At 40.8% G+C, this 19667-nt stretch overlaps 1 protein-coding gene across 2 annotated transcripts in view; it reads right to left on the reverse strand.

Annotated features, from left to right (window-relative positions):
- PIEZO2 (piezo type mechanosensitive ion channel component 2) overlaps positions 1-19667 on the reverse strand; it is a 441806-nt gene that overhangs the window by 19265 nt on the left and 402874 nt on the right. Inside the window, exons 40-47 of one of the 2 annotated variants that reach the window (XM_049112946.1) lie at positions 14740-14907; positions 11828-12241; positions 11280-11538; positions 8214-8396; positions 4532-4784; positions 2863-2995; positions 2010-2157; positions 1698-1912 (exon numbers count right to left, since the gene is read on the reverse strand). In XM_049112946.1, coding sequence (XP_048968903.1) covers positions 1698-1912; positions 2010-2157; positions 2863-2995; positions 4532-4784; positions 8214-8396; positions 11280-11538; positions 11828-12241; positions 14740-14907 — 1773 coding nt within the window. The remainder of the gene's footprint in view (positions 1-1697; positions 1913-2009; positions 2158-2862; positions 2996-4531; positions 4785-8213; positions 8397-11279; positions 11539-11827; positions 12242-14739; positions 14908-19667) is intronic. The other variant, XM_049112945.1, reaches the window with a different exon arrangement.

The following is a 19667-nucleotide window of genomic DNA, read 5'->3' on the forward strand; positions in this document are numbered from 1 at the left end:
TGATAAAAGGATCAATTTTATTGTTAAACATGAAGACTTTTAATGATATGTTCAGTTTTTTAAAGATTTTATTTATTTATTCATGAGAGGCATATATATAGAGAGAGGCAGAGACACAGGCAGAGAGAGAGAAGCAGGCTCCATGCAGAGAGCCCGATACGTACGGGACACGATCCTGGGACTCCAGGATCATGCCCTAGGCTGAAGGTAGATGCTCAACTGCTGAGCCACCCAGGCATCTCTAATGATATGTTCATTTAAAAGATCATTCCTATTACATTATATGGGTGCCTCCATGTCCCCAAGTGCTGACCCTTTGCTCACATAATCCCCCATTTATAGTAGTCCTCTCTTGTTTCTCTTCTATCCATTGACCCATTTATTTGTTCATACATTAAGCACCAACTTGGCCTCAAGCAGTGTTTGGGTGGAAGCACCCCAGGAAATCTAAAGAGTGAGGAGGAAGAGTGGTTCGGAGGCAGGACAGAAGAGCAGTGAACAAGGTCCTCTGAGGTGTGGAAGGACACGGTGCCCTTGGGGAACTGAAGAGGGTCAATATAGCTAGAGCTTAGAGTTGCAGGAGACAGACTGAAAGGCAGCAGCCAGCCATGTCCAAGGATGTCACCAGCCCTTTCCTCATGGAACTTTAGGCTGCTCTTTTTAGGTCACCCCACCTCCCACCCCATCTCCAACGCATCTTAACCAGCAGCAGTGGCTATATTGACAACAACAGCATCATGGCGTCATGGGGCCGAATGCTTCCGTCCTCTCCTCTCCCCCCACCAGGCACTTTCCAAACATTGTCACACTAAACAAAACTAGCCTATGTGGCAGACACTACCGTCATCTGCAGCCCACGACCCCTCTATATTTTCTTCTATTAAACGGTCTCCATTTTTTTGCATCCATTTTTCACATGAAATAGCCTGGTATCCTCTCATCCTCTTCATAATCCCGTAAGGCCATGCTCCAGTTCATCTTTGTCTCATTGTAGAGACAATCACAATGGAAGGACCACAGTTTTCTCAGATCACTAAGGCTATCACTCCTTTCATTCTGAAAAACCTATTTCTACAAATACACATGGATACGCAATGAAAATGTTTTTGAGGAACCGACTCACATTTTGGATCACACCAAATTTACTATTGATAAAGATCTTTAACTTTTTTATTTTTATTTTTATTTTTTAAGATTATATTTATTTATTCAATATATATATTGAATATATAGAAATATATATAATATTGAATTGAAATAACAAATATAATATAATAAAAATATAATAAATAATATATTGAAAAAATATATATTGAATAAATAAATATAATCTTTATATATATAACCTATCTATATCTATATCTATATCTATCTATCTATCTATCTATCTATCTATATATATATAGAGAGAGAGAGAGAGAAGGAGGCAGAGACACAGGCAGAGGGAGAAGCAGGGTCCATGCAGGGAGCCTGATGTGGGACTCGATCCTGAGACTCCAGAATCATGCCCTGGGCCAAAGGCAGGCGCTGAACTGCTGAGCCACCCAGGGATCCCCCTAACTTTTTAAACCCATGGTGCCCTTCTCCCATGCTTCCATCTGTACCTGGTGATTCTGCTGTGGCCGTGCATATGGGACAGTAATCTTCTGGAGCATATTTGCATTAAAGTGGGCACATGTCTCCAGCCTCCAACTTACCTCTCAGTCACACCAGGCAAGATGAAGAACATCCAGAAGTGAATTCCAAACACAAGAATGACCTGAAAAATGACCTTTCCCAGTACAGTCTTCCTGAGGTATAGTGCTCGGTCCACCACCATGGTTCCAAACTGAATGAGGACCATCACCAAAAATGGCCCAGGAACCTGGTCCTCTGACAGGGAAGAGGTGATGTCTGCTGCTGCTGAGTGTTTCTGGGAAGGAAACAATAGGTTCAGGCACGAGTGGCACTTCACAAGATAACATCACTCTTACTCATTGGATGTGCGGTGGCCTCTGCCCCCAACCTACCCCAAAGGCCCAGAAGCCAAAGACGATGATGACAAAGTCAACAGTGTCGGCCAGGAACATGAGCACATACACGTCGGTCACAGCACTATAGTCTGGGTGGATGAGGTCATAGAAGAACTGTCTGATGGGCACATATATTTGCAGAGTCCTGCAAAACAGAGACCCCCAGCACTTGCTTCAGGAGGGGCAAGATGGGAGGAATGATCAGATACTGCCATCATTCCATTCCTCTGCATCCCTCTTTCCAAGTAGGTCACACCTCTCTTGTCAGACTCAGCAGAGTCCAGTAGGGTAGCTCCTGCTCTAACAGAGTGTAGACAAATTCATTGCCAAGGAAGGCACTGTGGCCCTTTTTGCCCATAAGACCACAGGCCTCTTCTCTTGCTTGAAGCATAGCAGAGTGGTCTAAAGTCCCAGAAATGAGAGGTTGGGCAGAATGGGTGAGGAGGGTCAAAGTGTACAAACTTCCAGTTATAAAACAAATTATCCCAGGGATGTAATGCACAGCATGGTAACTGCAGTTAATCCTATACTGTACATTAATCTTATTCTCATTATAAGAAAACAATTTTGTAACTATATGTGGTGACGAATGTTAACTAGACTATTGTGGTGATCATTCCTCAACATATGCATGTATCGAATCATTATGTTATATACCTGAACTTAACCTAATTTTATATGTCAATGATATGGAACAATATGATAATGGGTCATTTTCTTGTACCTTAAGCAGATGATGTTTGCTATATGAGAAGTATCTGCTCTTTGCCCCTGGTTTATATGAAACAACTGATACCAGCTACCTGGTCCTAAAATAAAACACATCACTCAAGTGTCTTCATGCACTCACTTCTTTATGGTAAATGCTTTTGCTTTGATTAAATGTTCTTGAAGCTTTTCCATATAAAGTTCCCTTTTACTTTTCTGCTTGATGCTTAAAACACTGCTTCCTTTTTGGCTGCTGTTTCGGGTGCTTGTGCTGCCTAGAAATAAAAAGAAACCAAGATGTCCTGAGTTACAGTTTGTTGACATAAATACTGCAGAGGCCCCTTGGAACCCCCATGGCAGCGGGATGGCTTGAAATGGTGAGTATACACAGGTGCCTGTAAGGACAGTGACTGAGCATTTGGGATGGCAGTTTCCTTCTTTCTTTCTTTCTTTCTTTCTTTCTTTCTTTCTTTCTTTCTTTCTTTCTTTCTCTTTCTTTCTTTCTTTCTTTCTTTCTTTCTTTCTTTTCTTTCTTTCTTTCTTTCTTTCTTTCTTTCTTTCTTTCTTTCTCTCTCTCTCTCTTTCTTTCTTTCTTTCTTTCTTTCCTTTTTTTTAAAGATTTTATTTATTTATTCATGAGAGACACACAGAGAAAGAGAGAGGCAGAGACACAGGCAGAGGGAGAAGCAGGCTCCATGCAGAGAGCCCGATGTGGGACTTGATCCCAGGTCTCTAGGATCACACCCTGGGCTGAAGGCAGCGCTAAACTGCTGAGCCACCAGGGCTGCCCATCTTTCTTTCTTTCTTTTCTTTCTTTCTTCTTTCTTTTTTTAAGAGATTGTATTTGTTTATTCATGAGAGACACAGAGAAAGGCAGAGACATTGGCAGAGGGAGAAGCAGGCTCCCCATAGGGAGCCCGATGTGGGACTTGAATCCAGGACCCTGGGATCACAACCTGAGCCAAAGGTAGACACTCAACCGCTGAGTCACCCAGGGGTCCCTGGAATCTGCAGTTTCATCTCTGCCTCCACAGTAAAATGCATCTGGGGCTTCTACACCCAACACTGGTTCTTTCTAGGGTTGTTATGTGAACTTTATCTCAGGAAGAAAGAGACTATAAGAACAGTTTTTATAGTGCCAACTGGGGCCCCAGGTTGTGGGCTTCCAGATTGGGTCCATGGCCCCTGCCTTTTTCATGTCCAGATTTCTCTAACTGTAAAATGAATATCGGATGACTGCTGATGTCTGCCTGAAAAATGCATCCCAAGGATGAATACACAGGTGTTTGGAAAGCTTCAGGCAGGATCACTATAAATACAAAAGCCCAATTTCTGCAAGAATGACAACTGTAGAGCTATTCATCTGCTGATGATACTTACTAGTTAGTATGAAATGAACCACCAGGTTAGGGTATAAATAAATGGTTTTACTAAAAATTCCCTTGATTAAATCTTAAAAAATAGTGATTTATAGCATTCTGGTTACCCCCAGCAGAATCTCTGTATATGACTTAAAAACTAGCTTGTGCCCACATAGGCAATATGTTAGCCATTTTTCACAATCACCTGAAATCCTTGCCCTGGGAAGGAATTGGACATTTTGAAGAATGAGGTGACTGCCCCAGGTCACACAGCTGAGTCAGGATCTCAACCCAGGTCTGTCTGATTTCAAAGTACTTTCTTCTCATAACACATCTCTCTCTTTGACAGCACAAAATAAACACCTCTGCCCAAGACCCAGACCCCCTGGCATCAGAACAACCAGAAAACTCAGGAATTATTCCAGCTTGAGGATATCATGCAACAGATACCTCTTTTGGACCTATTGGAAGAAAAGCTGGATCTGGGGGATATCTGGGAGCTGCTTCCCGATCGCTTCCTCCGGATGGCGGTGGACTGCTCAGGGAAGGACACGTGCACTGACTCTGCGGACGCGGCCAGGTTGATGGATTTCAGAGAATCGGAGGAGGCCCTCCTGCCACGACTGAGGGAGAGCTCATCATCTGACTCTTCTTTGTCTGTGCCACTGTCAGTGATGTCATCTTCATCCCACAAACCATGGCACTGAGAAAGCAGAACAGACAATTCAGGTGGTCGTTTCTGGTGACGGAGCCACTATTCTGCTCTCTGGCATCACATCCCCCATGATTAGAAAGCCAAAAGTGAAATATGGTGACTATAGTTGGTGGCACTGTATTATATAACTGACATTTGCTAAGAGTTAGAATTTAAATGTTCTCACTGAAAAAAGAAAATAAAAAGGGAAAGAACACAGATACCTATGGGAAGTGATGGGTACTAATGAACTCTATCAAGGGAATCCTTTCATGGTATCTACGTAAATCACATCACCATGATGTACACTTTAAATACACTATAATTTTTTGTCATTCATACTGCAGTAGAGCAGAGAAAAGGTTAGAAAACCGATGGATTCTAGAAAAGCTTATTATCTAGGTGTTTATGATGGTCCCATTAGAGTGGGTATAGGTGAGTACAGTTCATTTGAGTTTGGTTAATTAATTGATATGGAAGTAGATGATGTTTGGCAGATGGAGTAAAAGTGAAATTATAATCACCTGACTTGTTATTGAGTGAAAATACTTTCTAGAACATATTTCTCTGTGCTTACAAGTAGCATTTTAAATATCAACGGGTGAATTTAGCCCCAGCACCCCATGCTCACCAAGTCTCTATACTTAAATACTGATGCTGTCCCTCCCTCAACCTACACAGTAAGATGTGAACCTCCGGATCACCCATGGCTGAGTCAGGAACAGAGCTGCAAATGCTTTACTCGAAAAATGTGGGTCCACATATGAGACAGAGATTGTGATGCACTCTGCAGAGTTTGGATTTTGCTTCAGAGAAATGGGCAAAAGGAGCTGGTAAGACAGAGAGGAAGACAGCTAGCCAAGGAGGCTGAGAAAAACCAAGGACCTTGCTGGTGTGAGATGCTACCTAGACAGCAAATGCCCCTTACAATGACCTTGCTGCTACTGCTCAAAGGTCTCAGTGAGCCTACTGCCTCCTGAGTTCCTAGACTGCTAGGCTATGTATTTATTCCCCAGGACCTCACCCAGTCCTCCCTCTGACATGAGCTATAGAGAATAAGAGCTCCAGGCCAATTTACTAAAATTCAGTTTGTCGAAAAACAACTTGGAGAATGATCAATTCACTAAAAGACAAAGTCACCTAATTTACAGATTATTCATAAATATCAATAGATATATTATTTCTAAAAGATATTCAGTGGATGCTATTCTTATAAACATAACAAACTTTCTAGATTTTCATAATGGGATTTTTAAATTTGTATCTATTTCATCTATTTCTTTTTAATCACTTTTTCTTTTAAATCGTTTTAAACGTTTTTCCCTCTTTTGCCAACATTTGAAGATACTTAGATTCTTTTTTTTTTTAAAGATTTATTTATTTATTTATTCAGACAGAGCGAGAGAGAGGCAGAGACACAGGCAGAGGGAGAAGCAGGCTCCATGCAGGAAGCCTGACGTGGGACTCGATCCCAGGACTCTAGGATCACACCCCGGGCTTCAGGCAGTGCCGGGGCTGCCCAAGATACTTAGATTCTTTTACTATTTTTCCATGGTAGCATATTTGTTAGTTAATTCATCCAATTATTTATAAACATTTCTAGCAATTCATACCAAATAAGATAGTTTTAAGCACTTCTGAAATTTCCATAGTTTGAGTTGTTTGGTTTCCATAGTAGCATTGTTTAAGAGGTTTCCACAGCTGTAGGGTAGTTTTGTCTTCTTATGAAATATCTATCATTCCAAAATCTATTTAATATCATTAGCCAAAATTCCAGCACAATAGTACCTCAAATACATTCATCATACATACAAAATTTTCTAAGAAGAAATCACTGAAAGTATATCAATATGAAACACCAAAATTTTGTTTACTATATGCTTTACATTTTTTAAAAGAGTGAGCAGTAGGAGAGGGGCAGAGGAGGAGAGAGAGAATCTTTTTTTTTTTTTTTTTTTTTTTTTTTTGAGAGAGAGAATCTTAAGCAAGATTCATGCCCAAAGCAGAGCCTGATGCAGGGCTCGATCTCACAACCCTGAGATCATGACCAAAGCTGAAACCAAGAGTTGGACACTTAACCAATGGAGCCATCCAGGCACCCCTGCAATTTTTTAAATGATGCACAAAAGGGTATAACAAGTTGCCAGAGAGTTCTAAAGTGACCAAATTTATATAATCATGTCTTTTTAAAAAAATAATTGAGGTATAATTGATATACAACAGAATACCACCATGTCTTAAATGCAGAAATTTAAACTTCAATTTCTAGAACTAAGAAAATTCTGTTAATACGTTTGTTAATATAGTCATAACAAGAGTTAGTAAATTGTATGAATTCAGGTAATTTATCAGAAGAACTGGAAAATTCAGGCAAATTCGATTTTGGCCAACTGGTTTCCTTGGAAAGCATACCTTTGCCAACCCACTACACCCCTGTGACCCAGGTAAGGTGATCCCTGAGTGGAGGGTTAGGGACTTGCACATTTTGTAAGGTGATGAAGATCCTGACCAAGCTATATGGAGAGGAAGCCCAGTTTGAAATAGCGCACTGAATAGGACAGAGTTGAACACACTGTTACATATGTATGTGTGTGTGTGTATTAACTTATGTCAGCTTGTTCTAAAGAGGAACTTTAATAAAGATACCACTTGATACAATGAATTTAAAATATTTTATAAAAGGAGGTCATTTTTAAATAAGAGATGGAAGTCTCAATTGGCACATTGATACATAAAATGTATATTATGCAGCAATTTCCAGTTTTTAGAGATGAGTAGCATATTTGCAAGATTAGCCTTTAGTTCACAGTGTAAAAGAACAAAAACCCACATTGTTTTTCAGAGGTAATGACAATAGTTACTGAACCTGAGATAGGCCATTCTGTAGATAGATCTTCTCAGAGTGATGTAAGGAACGGCTTCCTCAACAGTAAGCTTACAAGAAGCCCAGCCCTGGGCTTCACTTAGCCATTTAATGTATGGTCTCTCACTAAAGCTAATAGGTTCACGACAAGAAATATCCAACAAAAGCAATTCTTCTAAAAGAAAATAGGCAGAAGTTGGAACCGAGATGAGAGGCTATATGATCCACCCCAAATTGTAACTCTCTGGTATTCTGGCTTAAACAAGGAGCAGAATTTAGTGTACACCATCCAAGAAATTACCACAAATATGGATTAAGCATGATATGTTCATAATAGAGGTAGAAATATTAGGGAATTTTCTCTCAAATGTTATAAGTTCCATTACTGAGCACACAGTGTTAGAGAAAACATCCACGAAATGAACAGAACTGTTAAAAAAAGAAAAAGAACATACAAGTAGATTCAGTCATTGGCCTCCTGTCCTCATCACCAATCCTAATGTTCAGCTTCTCTAGGAATATCACAGGTGGCTGCAATTATCAACATGTGCTCATTAGGTGTTAATGTACCATACCTTTAAAATTGATCGATGGAAGAAAAGAGCCAGGAGCTGAATGAGATCGTAAAGGACATAACCTTCTTTCTTTTCCACTCCTATGATATTGGGTGGGTGGTAAGGCTTATCTTTGTTCAATTCCACATTCTTGTTCCAGGGAAAAAACCCAAATTGGAAAAAATACTTGACCACAATTGCCACCTACACATGGATGGTGGAAATTAAAAAAAAAAAAAATTACTCCTTTTAAGAATAGTTATATATGAAAAACAGTGATAAAAAAATTAAGAAAAATGATCATTTCATAGTTTTGGTGATAATTATGAATACAAATATGTAGAATAATAACATTAAGATTCTCACATGAACTTTAGACCAAGAGTAATATTTTACTTTCACTAGTGCTTCTGATTGCAGATATACATGAGGGCCTGTCAGGTTACTCATGACACCTACTTAAATGATTTTCTCTATTTTTGAGGACTTGGATAATCTATACTGATATAATTATTCAGCTACTAAAATACGGTAATGGGGTAAAACTTGAACAAAAAGAAGTTTATATTTTACACATTGCTTTAATTTATAATCTTTCTGAGCATTTTAGGCATTTTTGATGCCTATTTTCACTTTCTTCTGACCTCTCTCTTCTCACCATTTTATTGTTCCCTGGAATTTCTCCTCAAGAAGAAATAAAAGTAGTAAAACAAAGACTTTCCAGTTGTCGTGACTAGTTCAGGGTATAAATGGTATAGAGAGGAATTTTGTGGCAAAGACATGTGAGAAAACTGATGCTCTTTATTTAAGCATCCCTCTAAAATTTGTGTCACCAGAGATTAATTGCAATATATGCAATTCATCAATAAAAATATTTTTAAAAGTCCTCTTTTGTCCTAGAGTCTCATTTTATCTCTTCTCCTGTCTCTTTCCTTCTTACAGTCAGCTTCTGTAAAGAACACTCCTGTGTTCCTTATCATGCTGAGCAGCACCGCCACACACTGGATGCCAGAGCAGAAACCTGAAGCTCATCTTTGCCTTTCCCCTTCTCACTCACACCCCAAACTGTTTTAGTCACTTACTAAAATGTCTCATTTACCCACTCATCTTCAATATTATCGCCGTTGGGTCAGTTCACATCCCATGAACTCTCACCTAGACAGTTTAAAACAGTTTCCTAGCTGGTGTCCACTTTAATTTTGTGTAAAATCTTGCTAAAGACAAACATGACTGAGACCTGCCTCTGTTCAAATGCTTCCATGTCAAGAGGGGAAAGTCCTGAGCATAAACCCTGTTGACATTCCCAAGAGCCTGCTACTGTGCTATCCACTCACAGCCACTGGAAGCCACCTGTCATTCTTGGCACATGACACAGTGTCTTATGTCTTTGTTTCTTTGCATAGGTTATTCCCAATGACTTGCAGCTCCCCTTGCTTTCCATCTTTTGGTGACCTTACAATCATCTCTAAGACTCAGGCCTAAGATGTCCTTCACTGAGAAGTTGCCATGCCTGTCTCCACTGCACTCAGGCTGCATGAGGCACAGTATCCATCTTTCTTACATACTCTAAGGCAGTCTTGTGTCCTGTTATAGAGCAGTTATTTGCTTACAATGATGTTTGCCACATTGGTCTGTGAGGCATTGAGAAACAGAAAAACAACTTAAAAAAAAAAAAAAGACTTATTGTCCTCTTCTTATGCCTAGAACAATTCTAGGGTTTTGGCACATAGTCTAAGTTGTACAGTGAATTAAGATCAACCTAATTTTCCACTTCCTCACTCCTCAGTGTCACAGAGAAAATCGAGAACCCAGTTTAACTTAATTAGGAAGATTTTACTTTATGATCAAAGTGACATATAAGCAGATCTTGTTCCCTATTCTAAATTAGTTAGTACCTGCTCTTATTTTACTTCTAGGTTGGAAACTCCTTCACAAGGAGTTATTAGAACAGACCCACTCCCCAAATAGGGAGTCATTTATGTCCTGGATCACAAAGTGATATAATGGAAGTAATACTTAAAAATTATTGTTTTAGCAAGATTGTGATGGACAGGCTACTTAAAAGAATAGATATGTATTTGGCTTTATATATATATATTTATTTTTATAAGCATTTAAATGAATTTAAAGAATTATTATGAAAATGAGATACATGATATCTTAAACCAATACTTTTGAGATGATTTGACAAAAACTGTTTTATTTTACTGATTTACCTATTAACGTATAAAATCTCTAAAATCTAAATGTACATCCATCATGAATTCTATCCTTTAAGAAGCAATTACAGTACCATTGTTAGTGAAAACTTTTCCTTATGAGTCAGGTAAGAAAATCAGCTTTCTTCACAGACCCCAGAACACAAATAACTACAATAACCCAAGGCACAAAGTCTATAGAGTCTCCCGTTTTATTCCCAATTTATTGTTGTCACGGGAATTTGTGATCTTCTATATATTTAATAAGGAAAATAGAAAAGCAAGTTTAGACAACTGGGAAGAGTGTCTCCTGTCCCCTCACATGTGATGAAAACAAGCTAATTTACCCTTGTTTCATTCAGATTTTTAGATAAGTGCTCATATGACTTCGTGTTCTGGTGTGTGGAAACCGGCATTTAGGCTTAAAAATGGAAAATACGACTGTTGTATCAAACTATATTCAAAATGTTTACTGTATTGTTTAATTTGGCATCCATTCACTGAACATCCACTGGCACCAAGGCATTACACTTAGTTCTGCATAACACATTATCTCAGTGGTTAATATCATAGGACAGATGACCAGATTTCAAAAGCCTAGACCCCACCATTTGCCAGTTAGGTAACTCTGGTCAATTATTTAATCTAACCAAAGCTGTTTCCTTCTCTGTTAAATGGAATGATGTTAGCACATATCTTGTGTGAGGCGTGTAATGTGAAAAGACACACACAATTGCTAGCATTCAGCAGCTGTTCGTAATAATCATGTGCCTATCTAAGAGCATCCATCCTAACTGAATGTCCTATGTAAAGCTGTCCTGGAGACAGGGCAGGCCTGCCTAGAGTAAATGCCAGCAGCAATTTCCAGAAGGTTCCACCCCAAGCTTACCTCTGTGTAGACAATGGCCATCATCCAGAATCGTCTACTGGGCCTGGGGACAGATAGCATGGCCCAGAGGAATATCAGAATGGGAAGCACAAGAGTGATCATGGAGGCGGAGACCATGTGGTTTAGTATGATCACAAAATAGCACACCATTTCTGAGCGGGCCACCAGAGTGTTGTACATGGCATAGAATAACAGCAAGAACCGGGGCTGGCCAACGTAGAATTTCTCTGACTCTTCAAGCTCATCATCATGGAACATCCTGTAAAATAAACAATGCAATGATACATTCATCTTAATTTCTCCAGATTACTGATTTCCACCTTGCATGATCCCTCCTGTCCCTCCCCACTTCCCATGTCCTCAGATTTCTGGTGGAGTCAACCTAACAGCCTATTACAGAAAGAAGCCTGTGCACAAGTATCTATTATGGACGGCTCTTGATAGTTCTAGCACTCCCAATGGAAGCACTTAGCCATCTAGGTGGTCGGTTCTCCATGGGAGTTCCTCTACCTACGGCCACAGGGGCACAGAAGCCCCTCAGGACTTACTTGTTCAGCAGCAGCTCGCTGGCTGTCAGCTCGTGGGTCAGGGGCGGTAAGATGCTGGACTCGAGCCTGTCCGAGCGGCTGTCGTCGGGGCTCACAGCCATGTGGCTCTGGCCTGCAGAGTCATCCCGGGAACCGAAGGACAGGCGCTCAAAGCTGACGGCCTTGCTGTAGGACGGCGGGGCCTCCACGTCCCCGTCCTCTGTGGGGTACTGCGGCAGCTCGGCGTCCGGTGTCAGGCCGACTTCTGAGGCCTCCGAGCCCTCCGAGGCCTCCTCTGGCCCCACGTTCCCCGTGGCCTCCCCGCCCTGGTCTACGTCTGCGGCCACCGCCTCGTCGTCCTGCTCGGCCTCCACCTCCGCTATGGTTTCCGTGGTCCCCTGGCGCGAGTACAGCATGGTGCACTGCGTGGGCTCGCTGTCGGGAGAGAGGCACGGCATACACCCGGCTCTCGGCATCCGCCGGGGCTCCAGACGCCTCCCCAGCACGCCCCAGTGACACCGCGAAGGCACGCCAGAACTCTAACCACCCCACCCCACATCCACCTGCCTTACTCCCTTGCGATGGCCACGTCTGGGCTGCAGAGCCTGCAAAAGCACACGCGGGGCTGAAAACCCGAGCAAGTGACATGACGGGGCTCATAAGTTGCTAAAGCCACCTAGGCACAGAGGTTGTCTAAATCCGCTCAGGACTCACAGCCGTGGGTTCCAGTGTTTGTTTCCAAATCGAGACCATTAGCATAGCATACCTACCACTATATTAAAGAAGGGTGCCTACGGAAACAGGAAGCCTTGCCAGTCCCCGTCTGTAGGTGTGGGCCAGGTGGCACCCTACTCTCAATTCTACACAATGGGCCCACACTTGCCCATAAAGGGAGGATAGGAATGGTAAAATATTAGCTGAATTAAACAACGACATGCTTTCTGGAAAAGATGGCATACTTCTTAAACACCTGTTCCTCTTCCCTATTTTTCCATCCTTTGCCTTTTTCTCACTGGTGCTGATTACCTTTGACTGAATGTTCACCACCTCTCCAGCTCCCTGTCATCCCCCACTGGGTTCTTTGCCTTGCACATGGAGATACCACCTTTTCCTCCTCAAGGGTGCTGTGGACCTCTGGCCCTTCTTACTTTGAGCTTCAGGCTCCACCCACAGGGTGCACTCCTGCTCTCTCTCCTCCAAACGACTTCAACTTACTTTCTTCTATCTGCTCCCCATGGAGTGTTCAGTCTCCCAAAGCTTCCCTACTTATCTTCACCTTCTGTATTTGGCAACCTGTCCATCTCTCTTGTACCTCTTCTTCTGTGGTCCTTTATCTCCTCACTTTCCCTGACAGAGACTTTGGAAATGAAAATACAGCAGCCATGCCAGGGAAATTCGTGGCACACCTCGTTTTGTCGTCCACCCCAGCCCCCGAAGGGGAGAAGGGCAAAACTGTTCTGGAGCTGTGGAATCCCGTAGATGTAGATAGAGTGAGCCATACTGCATTAGACTCTGAAGTTGACCTGTTACCTGATTGGGCATATAGTGAGCAGTGAGAGTCCATAAACTCTGAGATTCTCAAATACACAGATTGTACCCATTTTTCTTGTCATAGACACCAGTGTAGACATGTCAGTAAGTAAGTGGACGGGTGTGTGGATGGATAGATGGATGGACCGATGAACAGGCCTTGCCCTTCATGACATCTTGAGACTGAAAAACATTTGTGTGAACCCTTGATGTCCACTCAGGAGTTTAATGTTCCCAGGACCTTAGCCTTCAGTGTGGACATCACATAGAAAGCTCTGGGAATGTCAAGGCAAACTGGATTTTTCCTAGGACTTACTTACCTTAATTAAACAGCCGCCTAGGAAGGTCATGAAATTGATCACCCGAGACAGTTTTCAAGAGCAGTGGAGCCAACCCCACATCAAGGTTAACTTCCAGTTGGATGCTAACCAATTGCAAGCATGCTCTTTTACAGTTTTGCATCAGGTCTGACCCTGAAGGGACTCAACAAGGCCTGGTACCTTCAAGATTCAACCAAGTGGAATGGGACAGCATGTGCCTGCCAGAGGACATCTCAAAAGGCCAAGGCATTCCCATCAATGCCAGGCTCCAGCATACTGCAGCACTGTATTAAGATACACAGCTGTCAACAAAAATAAGTTAACACCCCTCTGATTTACCACCTATGTACAGTCAAAACTGAAATTTGTCTTGAACTGGGTCATTTTGGTGTCAGGATAAGCACAATGTAGCTGATGTCTTTATGCCCCTGTGGACCATTCTGAAAGGCAATTCAAAAGGGAACTTTTGGACCATATGCAAATGACTGCATTTCTAAATGATTGTGGTTTTATGGTGGGATTTCACGAGGCAACTCAAGACCAATACAAGTTACCATCTACAAAGAGGATATATTATACTGCATCATAATGTTCTTTTCAAAAACCAATGGCAAAATATATTCTAGCTTTTACAGAATTATTCTTATCAACTAAAAAGGACTACAGGTGGCAGATTTTAAAAAAAAATTTTTCCTATTGCTTGTATCTTTCCTGACACATTTTCCCCCATGAGGACTGCCTATATGAGCTCTCAATCACGGAGAAAGCATGCTTATTTCTTTAAAAGCGGAAAGGGTAAGATACTTACAAAATGGAAGACAAGATTTATAGTAAGGATTTTTAAGAAACTCCTAACAGACAAAAACTAAAGAGCAGTTAGTTTCATAGAATGCTGTCCTGGGAATGATCAGTTATGGCCCAGAACGAGTGGCGGTTATGCTTTGGTTAGTCATGCAAATTCTTAAAATCAAAACTAAAAAACAAAACAAAACAAAACATACGTCACAAGCACTTATATTTGCAATGACATGAAGGTGAAAAAAGTGATAAAATTCTGGAACAAAGCATGCATGAGGTAAGCACCTTGATGCTAAACTGCCACTGTCAGCTGATGAGGAGGACATATCCATGCTGAACATTTTACGAAGCCTAGGTCGAGCACGCTCACTTGTTTTAGGAACAGTTTCTGGTCCATCTAAATCATCAAGGGTAGACTGCCTTGAGAACAGCATGGTTGCTTCAGTGTAGCAGCTAGCAGCGCAAACAGTTATAGAGACACAGTGTTAAAACGCCAGTGGTACATAAGTTTACACATGGATCAATTGACCAACACATTGCCATGCAGCAAACCACACACAACACCAATGTTACTGACCACGAGAGCCACCACAGGGCTCGAGGCTGGGAAAGGACCTGTTTGGCCAACAATAAAACATAGCAGTCCCCGATTTGTAAAAAAAAAAATATTGGCTGGTGATAAATCATGAATTGTCCCTCTCTGGGTAGGACAGGGAAAGAGAATAATTACAAGTCCCACCATTTCTTACACAGAGCAGAATTCATACTTTAGAACTTTGTAACTGAGCTTTTAATTTTTTTTAATTAAAGAAAATACTTTTTAGTTGGAGCTCCCGATCCTGAGTTCATTGAAAGTGTTTTGTAAGCAAATTGTTGAAGCAAGAATATCCGCTTATATAAAATGCATATAGAACATTTCAATTAAAAAAAAAATAACAGTCTCCGAAATGAGAGAGGGAAGCTCAGAAATGACCACAATGAACTGAATTGTCCACTCTACTTTCTGAGTGGTATTCAGTTAAGCCAAACTAGATGCCTTGCATGTAGAAAAGATGCTGGTTTGATATGCAACTGGATATAAACCAACATCAAAAAATAAAAAAAAAATGGTACAAAGGAAACAACAGATGAAGTCTAGCAATGGCAGGATCATTTTGTCTGTTAACTTTTCATTTTGCCTAATGAGTTTTTTTCTTCTGGATCATGTTTTAGGTCTTGAGAGATGTTATTAGGATGAGAACCCACTGGCTAAAATCCTCATGTCTTATTACCCCATGGACCAATGATTGGGGAGGGAATGGTGGCTGACTCAGGGTTGAGGGCTGCATCAGCTACTAGAGGAGAGGCATTTGTAGGCATAATTTCAGGACTGGCATAGAGTTTAACCCAAAGGGAGACAAACACCCCAAAGAGCCTATGAAGGAGGCTACTAGAATAAGAATCTTCTACCGTGAGCATCAATGACCTGGCTGATCCATGAGAACGGGCCGTTGTGATACAGGATGACTGATTTCCTGGCTGAACATCATCCCATGAGCAAATGAGGCCTACAGTGTGCAAGCTGGGCAGGTGTGCTCAGTTAGTGACTGTGAGGCAGAATGGAAACCATGCAGGAAGTAACAGCTTCCAGGGCTTAGGAAGTAGGGACATTTGGGTCATTTACTCATGGAACCAGTTAAAGGGCTTTTTAGGTTCCAGGAGTGCTCTGTGGAGCCATCCTGCCGTGTGTTGTCACATGCTGTGCATGTGGTCGAGACAGAGGTAGCGATGAGAGACGTGAGCAGGTGAGCAACCAAATGGTCTCTAATAAGGACATAGAGACTGATTTTTTTTAAAAGGCCCTACCTCCTTTAGATGTCATCAAATCCTTGACAGAATGAGACAATGAGGACAAGGTAAAGTAGAAACGCAAAAAGGCCAAGTACAGGGAGGTCTGGGCTTGAGTCCCTACATTGACGTTAACAGGTCATTGAGGTTTAGATAAATTAATTCCCTGCTCTGAAGTCTTAATTTTTTTTTTTAAAGAATCAGAAGAGGTTGTAATATGATGAAAATAACTATAGATATAATTGCATATTTGATGAAGCTGTTTCAGTAGAAATGTTTGACCCTAAGTTTATAGATCTAATAATATTTAACCCCTTTTTCTCTTTTATAAGACAGGGGAACTTCTGTATTTAATTTCCTATTCTTAGAGGTACACTCCTACAGCCTTTTAGGGATTTACAGGCAAAAAGATACTGTGTACTGTCCCCTGCGGCCCTGCTCAGATTTTCTGTGTGGGGACCACTGTTCTAACCCTTAAGTGTGACTTGTCTTGTTAATGTCTGAGTCCACTGTCACAGTAGCTTGCCCTCACACTCCACACCATCCCACCCAGTTGGGTCATATGGAATATCACCAATTTATCGTCCAATCCAGGGCAGTTTGAAAAGTGGAAAGGAAGATGAGGAGCTTTCTGATAACAGGCCCAGATGACAAGCCTGAAGGGACAGGTGCTATCACCGCACCAATCAGCCCACACTTTGAGCCACCCTGGGGCACATGCAGCCTCTTAGGTGACATATTTCAAGTGATAACCACTCCCTTCATATCTAGGAATGCTCCTTAGAATGTCATCTAATGTTTCTCACAACAATTTAAATGATTTGTTTTCTGGGAATGTAGATGATATCTGATTTCATAAAACAACCATTAAAATAAGTGCCATTTTTACAGCTGGATTTGAAGGAAAGAGTGATTTTTGCAATAAGTCAGAGGGAATACAAAGTCTCATCCCAATCCCATCTGCAGTAAGCTCCAGGGTGAAAACAGGTGACTTGGATGCCAGAGCAGAGCGTGGCCTTTGGGACAGCTCCACCCAGGCTAGGTCCCCTGCATAGGGGACGGGGCCACACTAAGTGCGTGTGGCCCCACTGGGGATGGTGCTAGACCCTGCTTAGTAACACAGGTGTCTCCGAGTGAACTTCCACACTCTGAATTCCTCCTTGGGAAGATTCCTACCTTTCTAGCAATCAGCTAGATTGTGGCTTCCTGTAGGCTTTAATATAGACAGATTTTGTCTGCAGATTTGATAGTTTCCTAAAGCAGAAAACTGGAAGTGGAGCTCAGCCATTTAGAAAGAGCTGGCATGATGATTCATTTATTAATGACATAACGAACCCTATCATGTCTCTCTTTTCTTTGGGTTGAAATAAGAAATAAAAGATACATTAGGAACTAATTTTAAAGGTCCTGGTTTTCTACTAGTAAATTCATTGATTGATTGACCACTTCTAAATTTGGGGGGTATTTTAACAGGTTTTGTGAAAAAGCCATCAATGGATTTAAATAACTCCTGTCTCAGGTTTTTGATCATGGGTGTGGTTTTATATTTGTAATCTTGGGTCCGATTTAAAGGCAGTTACTGATTTTATTTTAACCAGTCTTCCTCTTCTTTTATCCCTCTTAGGTTATGACTTATACTATTAAATTAATTTCTTGATCAGGCATGTTGTCAGTGTTATGTAGTTAAAAGTTACTAATACAGGAATCAATTATGTTTATATTATGGACAACTTATTTTCAATTCACTCTCTAATACTCTCTTTTATTTGTTTGATTCAGAGCTTGACTCTTGAGCAGCTATTCTCAAGCCAGGTCAGGAGGCCTGTGAAATTCTTTAAAATTTATGGGAAAAATTTGTACTTATTTGCACTTTTCCCCTTTGGATGTTAGAATATTTCAGCATTTTTCTCCTCCTACCATTATCTTCCTCTTTCTGAAAACCAGTTGTTTGATCATGAATAGTTTATAAAGTGGATAGGTTTGGAAACTCTGTGATCCCCTGACCTTCATTTACCCCAGTAACTAGGAGGCAGCATCTATCAGCATCTTGGATATTCACTACATTTTGACACATTTTTTTTTTTCCCCGTTTAGACAAATCTTGTCTCCCTCTGCCTTCCTGCTGACACACTTGCACACATGGTCATGCGGTCTCTATTTATTTTTAAGGGAAGAGCTATCATGAAGTAACTTGGTATATGTATGAGCCTTGGTAGAATGTGGATAAAAATGGAATTTCAGTTTTTGCATAAAAATGAATTCAAAGAGAAAATAATTCTGTTTAAATTACTGGTCTACATATAGAGAAAATTGTTGCAATAAGGACAAATTTAAAAAGTTGGCAGCTTCCAAATAGGACAGTTATTTATGATTTGCAAAAAGTAAAAATAAAATGCAAACTGTAATGATTTTTTCATCTCAGTGGAGTCTGTCCAAAGAGAATGAAGCTCCCCTTTCAAAAATGCAGATTGTGGGGCATTTTCAGGAAGACACACAAGGGGGTGCCGTCAGTACTTGTCAATAAAAGGACACTAGATTTTCACTTTGTAACTTTTCTATTGCTAGTGGTTTTGGAATTACTGATAAGAAATGTATGTATGTTTGGGTGTAAAGAGAATGAGAAACTTTTATTAGCATGCCCACTGTTCTACTAGTCGCTTATCTTATTCTAGATATTAAAAACACTTTGAACAGGATCTCAATTAGCAAATAAATGTTTTGACCTTGAAAGTCTTTTTTGTTTTTTGACCTTGAAAGTCTTAAAAGAATTTCTGTCCTAAGTGTCTCTTCTCACAGAAATCTACGATAGCAGAAATATGTCTGTTTTTTTTGGAGCTGACAAATGAGCAAAGATTATTCCCAAATTAAAGGGAAAATATATGCCTTTGATTTTCCCTGATTTAAAAGAATCCATCCCTATTTTGGGGGAAAGTAGAGGGCAGGGATATATCCAAGCAGAATTTTATCTAGTACAAAAATCACATTTAGGGTAGCCTGGGTCGCTCAGCGGTTTAGCGCCGCCTTCAGTCCAGGGCCTGATCCTGGAGACCTGGGATCGAGTCCCACGTCGGGCTCCCTGCATGGAGCCTGCTTCTCCCTCTGCCTATGTCTCTGCCTCTCTCACTCTCTCTCATTAATAAATAAACAAAATCTTTTTAAAAATCACATTTAAATCAATGCATGAATACAGATATTTTTTTCACAAATAAAAATGAAGTTTTCGTATACATTCTATTTTAAATCTTCATTCAATGCAATGAATATCTTTCCATACCAATAAATATAGATCTGCATCAATAGGTAATTATTGGGTAGCAAGACTACAGGTACAATTGGAGAAGCTCAAATATAGCAATGCAGCAATAGCTAAACAGAGCTCTTCAAGG

Source organism: Canis lupus, chromosome 7 (assembly GCF_003254725.2).
Source record: "Canis lupus dingo isolate Sandy chromosome 7, ASM325472v2, whole genome shotgun sequence".
NCBI lineage: Eukaryota > Metazoa > Chordata > Mammalia > Carnivora > Canidae > Canis > Canis lupus.